Source organism: Montipora foliosa, chromosome 6 (assembly GCF_036669935.1).
Source record: "Montipora foliosa isolate CH-2021 chromosome 6, ASM3666993v2, whole genome shotgun sequence".
In the NCBI taxonomy this organism is placed as follows: Eukaryota; Metazoa; Cnidaria; class Anthozoa; order Scleractinia; family Acroporidae; genus Montipora; species Montipora foliosa.
Window position 1 is genome coordinate 69249711 of NC_090874.1, and position 5000 is coordinate 69254710.

The 5000-nt window shown below is 39.1% G+C and overlaps 1 protein-coding gene across 1 annotated transcript in view; it reads right to left on the reverse strand.

Moving 5' to 3' along the window:
* Positions 1–815: 815 nt before the first annotated feature.
* LOC138008294 (centrosomal protein 15-like) overlaps positions 816–5000 on the reverse strand; it is an 11458-nt gene continuing 7273 nt past the window's right edge. Inside the window, exons 3-4 of the mRNA XM_068855587.1 lie at positions 2165–2242; positions 816–1353 (exon numbers count right to left, since the gene is read on the reverse strand). Of these exons, the coding sequence (XP_068711688.1) occupies positions 1303–1353; positions 2165–2242 (129 nt within the window). The 3' untranslated portion in view covers positions 816–1302. The remainder of the gene's footprint in view (positions 1354–2164; positions 2243–5000) is intronic.

The window sequence follows — 5000 nt, forward strand, 5'->3', positions numbered from 1 at the left end:
TATTCTCGTTGGGTGCCCCAGCAGAGAGTGGAATGGTTTTAACCTTTGTAATGCAAACATGTTGCAGTGCCCTCAAAGCTCCAAATTATCGTTTATTTTAGCTCATTACAGGTCACTAGCTTTTTAGCTTTATTTTAGGTCATTTAAGCTCATTGTAGGTCATTTTAGATCATTGTAGAGCTCTCATCGTAGGTCATTTTAGATCTTTGTAGAGCTCTCATTGTAGCTCATTGCAGGTCATTGTTGGTGATTGTAGATCCTTGAAGCTCATTGTAGGTAATTGTATGTCATTCCTTGTTTTATTAACTATGTCATGGTAGGTCATTAGCTAATTTTAGCTTATAACGTAGCTCATTGTAGGTCATTGTAGATCATTGTAGTAGGTCATTGTAGTAGGTCATTGTAGATCATTGTAGGTCATTCCTTGTTTAAGTAACTACGGTATGTGACGACGTGTGGGATCTGAAGAGGAAATCGAAGCGTCCCAAAAACCCATCAAATCATTCAGGACAACGCAGAAAATAGTAGGTGAGTGAACTTTATTTATCTGGCTGTCCATAAAATGGATTTTCGAAAAGAAACATCGCCATTTGAAGTTTTTATGGAACATCTTCCTCGATCAGTTGCATCGGCCGTTACAACTTTCTCAAAATAACGTGACATCATGCATTCTCGCATCCTTAGGGTTGTCTGCCTGTGGTGAAATGGGAAATGCTGGTGGTCAAAGAGCACAAATGATAACAAGAGATCTATTATCCTGAAGTAACATAAAATTCGCGTAAAAGAATATCTGCCAATAAAACAAAGACTCCGAAGACTTTTCAATGAATTTAACAAACTATGTGCCATCATAGGAAATTAATTAACATTGTATAGGTTACATAATTTAGTTTGATTCCCTAAGGGATCTTTCAAGATGCACGTAGTGTTGACAGAATTACTTTCCTCCAGTTATAATTAAAATTAGCCCTAGCTGTCTTGCTTATAAATGAAAATTCAAAACAACATTTTCCCATGATTTTGAGGCAAACAGCTAATTTGAATGCAAACAAAATACATGTAGTAAATAAATTGTTTTGCAAAAAAAAAAAAATCAATTTTGTGACAACAGGGAAGACGCTGTGCTGAGAACCTCTAAAGAATGTTATTTGCAAGGTCATTTTCATTCTATCAGTAATATTAAACCTGGTGCTAGACATTACTTATGATGCCACAAAGGAGTGAAAACAGCTTCCCCAGTCAAACCACAAAATGCATCAGGTGACCACCACTTCTCTTGTTACTTTTGCGGATTCTTTTATTTCATGCATTCCATCGCGGAAACTCCTCTTCTACCATCTTCCAGTAACTTGCCTAACACAAAAAGAAACGAAAATGAACAATGTGAAAAATCAGATTTTCAAGAAGAAATATGGCATATCAGAATGCAATCAACTATACATAGAATACAAGAATGCAACCAGCATAATTTATAAGAAATTGTAAAGAAAAAAAGTGAAACCAGGAACCAAGAAATGATTGGAAGTGCTAGTAATTGGCCACAAATCAGAGCCTAGGGATGAGTCTTTGTATCATATGAACCATGAAATGTTCATTACAACAAACAAGTACTCTGTTCTTGAAATAAGCTGTTGTAAGCTGTCTAAACAACTGTAAGCTTTCTGAAATTTGGGATCATATAAAGTTAGAAAACCGTAATAGTTCATTGCGTCTCCCTCCTTAAAATTTAATAAAGGTATTATATTGTATTGTAAAAATTGTTGCGAAGTGTTTTGGAAATGGTATGTGGCACCTCATAATGTAGATTCAAAATATTACCAAGGAAGAGCAAACGTGAATTTTAGGAACATTACTTATGATGCTCTCTCCCCACATTGACCAGTAAAATCGTCTGGTGTTTGACAGAGTGAAAAGCCTCTTAGGAGTGAATCCTTGGATTACGAAAAGTTCTCCTTGAATGGAAGGGGAATTAGGCTCAAGACTCTAAATTTATCAGAATAAAATTAAGCGGAAAAATGACAAAACTTGCAAGCGTTAAACAAATAGTAAGTGGCATAATAATTTGAAACTTCCCACATGTCTGCAGCACATGATCAAGAGGGTAGACTCAATGAATTTAACCTATACTCAAAAATTGAGATTTCCAGTTCTTACCCAAACTTACCTGTAAGCCAATAAACTTAGCATCACAAGCTAACAATGAAACCTTGTTTTGTAATCCACTTTGAAGTGCCTCTAACTCCTGATAAATAAAATTAACAAAAAAATGTGAGGCATATTATTTTATTGTAGTCTGACCAATCAAATGCCAGATCTTGTCGTATAGCTGGGCTGTGCAGACCAGAGACTAGTCCTCAAACTCAGATGTTGTTAGGACAAAAGCAAGACTACAGGTGGATTTACATAAAAAGTACAATAGCCTGGGATCGGCAAGAGACACCTGGATTGATCGGGCAATGCAAGCCAGAGGCAAGAACATCCTACCGATACTTAACATATATTTCAAAACCAGACTGGGTGGCACAATCACTCTTGGCCCTCCTGCCTTCATACATGTAAGGATACTTTTGAGTTGTCAAAATGAACCAGAATGTTCAAGCAATGCTTTGCTCCTCTAAGTGCCTCCGCATGACAGAGAAACCTGCAACAGACATCCCTGCTCTAAGTACGGGCACTAACTCCACAATTATTTAAGTTATTGTCTCTGTGATAATGGCCAGATAAGGTGTCAATTCAAAGTCAGCAAAAGGGAAAGTGCCTTACTGATACCAACCAGATGCAGTTACTAGACAAAGTTGACAAATTCTTCCAGTCCTTCACAATTGAAATGGCCCTGTCCACAAATCAACCGCACAACTTTGCTTCAGAGAAACAAGAATGCCTCCCATAGACCATTCAAAAAACAGTCTTTGCAATAGTTGGGAGAACTCCTTCTAGACCAGTTACTGTTAAAGTCCAGTCCAGGAAGATTTCAAATGATAAAGCTACAAGAACACCAATTTGCTGCTTTAAGAGCTATCCCGTCCTAGTGCTGGAAAGAAGGAACCATTTTACAATAAACGTACATGAAAGGTACCAACTGAAGATGAACACCCTGTTGAAAAAAAGGTAACAAGCCAGTGGCCCAATACACCGAGCCTATCCCTGGTTTGCGTACCATGAAGCGACTAGAAGTATTTCTACTCCCCCCTGAATGGGATGCTAGTCCATCGCAGGGCTACCCACAGCATTAAATTCGCCGGTACCCATTTATACACCTGTGTGGAGAGAGGCACCGTGAGAGTACAGTGTCTTGCCCAAGAACATAACATAATGTCCCTGGCCAGGACCCAAATCCGGAGTTGAGCACACTAACCATGGGGCCACAGCGCCTCCCTGTTCAAGAACAAGAGCAAATGGAGTAATTCAAAAACGATGGGAGCCTCCCTCTTAATTAAAGTGCCTATATATAAAAGACACCTTTTGCTCATTTCAAAGACCTTTCAAAACGTCTGTTCTACGTTGGAATACCATCTTTCATTCCAGAGACATTCAAGTAAAAAATTGGTGTCACAAACATTACAAATGACTGTAATAAATCACAAAATTGAGAATATGTATCTCCGAAAATATTGGATGGGTCTTGTTCAAACTTGCCAGAAGTAATCTACATCAAGTAAGGCACAAAATGATATACCCTCTAGACTGTTGCCATAGCAACCATTTTTGCTGCAGGGTCTATTTAAAGGACAAGAATGCTCTAAAAGCGCATATTTTTTTATCCACCAATTAAAAGATCACATTGAGTTGAGTTACTCACTGATGTTTGAGCTTCCTATCGTAATTCTGGCCCACGTAAATTCCCCTCGAAAGAACCCATAACACAACATTGAGTGCCGCCATTTTGAGCCAAACTTGGTAGCCCGGCTGGATTTTCGGAGACGTCATTCAGTCCGAGTCAAGTTGTGTTCTCATCCGAATAATGGTGGCACTAAAACATACCATTTTGACCCGGAAGGTGTCTTTAACCCCGAGGATGACGACAGTGAAGGGGAAGAAATGAACAAGTGGCTGGAAAGCACATTTTGGTGCAGTTGTGGGGAATGTCAGGCCATGCTGACCCATAAAGAATGTACTTGTTGTCGCGAAGAACAAGAGTTGGAAGACAAGATGGAGGGTATCCTGAATCATTTCAGCTGTTTCCTTTGATCTGAGACTAGATCCTTGTGCCGTATATCATTTTGTAAATTCTTATTTCAAACTGACTGTGTCTTCATTTTGATTGTCATTCTTTCTGTTGGTGAAACGTCCAGGGATCACTTGCATCACAGAAAGACTGAGAGAGAGCTTTCCGAGGAACTGCGATGGTGGGCTTTCATCATTGAAATCGGTTTTCACCCAACAGCTTGTATCGATATTCCTTCTTATTTGTAAAAATTAATGATCGCTACAAACATACACATTTTCTAATTTCTTTGGCAAGAACCTTTTTTCGCCGCAGAGTTTGTACAGCCACTTCATTACCAAGTCTGGTTTCTTTACGGGTAAGCTATGAAATGTTGTCTTTTTCGGATCTGTTTTTGCAATATGGAGCTGAACATGATGGCATTTTCAAGTTACATCGGACAAAACAAAAGTGAACAGCTAGAACAGCACATTGTGACTGGCTGTGTTTTGAGCTGATCCCCGCCAAGTCGGACTGAATGACGTCACTGACCAGACCAGCCAGCCGGGTTACGGTGCAGCGCTCTAATTGGTGTTTTTGGCTTCTTTCAAGAGGGATTTAACTTGGCCAGGATTCAAATTGGGGACTCAAAAAACAGTTAAAAAGTAGTCTCTGTATGAGCTTTAAATTGGTGGGTGCAAAAATTATTCACATTTTAGAGCAACCTTGTCCTTTAATGCAGGATTGATTTTGTCGTTTGTTGTTGTAATCAGACATGTTCACTCTTGGTAAGCTTATACAGATGTCAAGCACTGTGGGCAGCACATGCATTTCAAGTCTACCTGTACCACAGGGT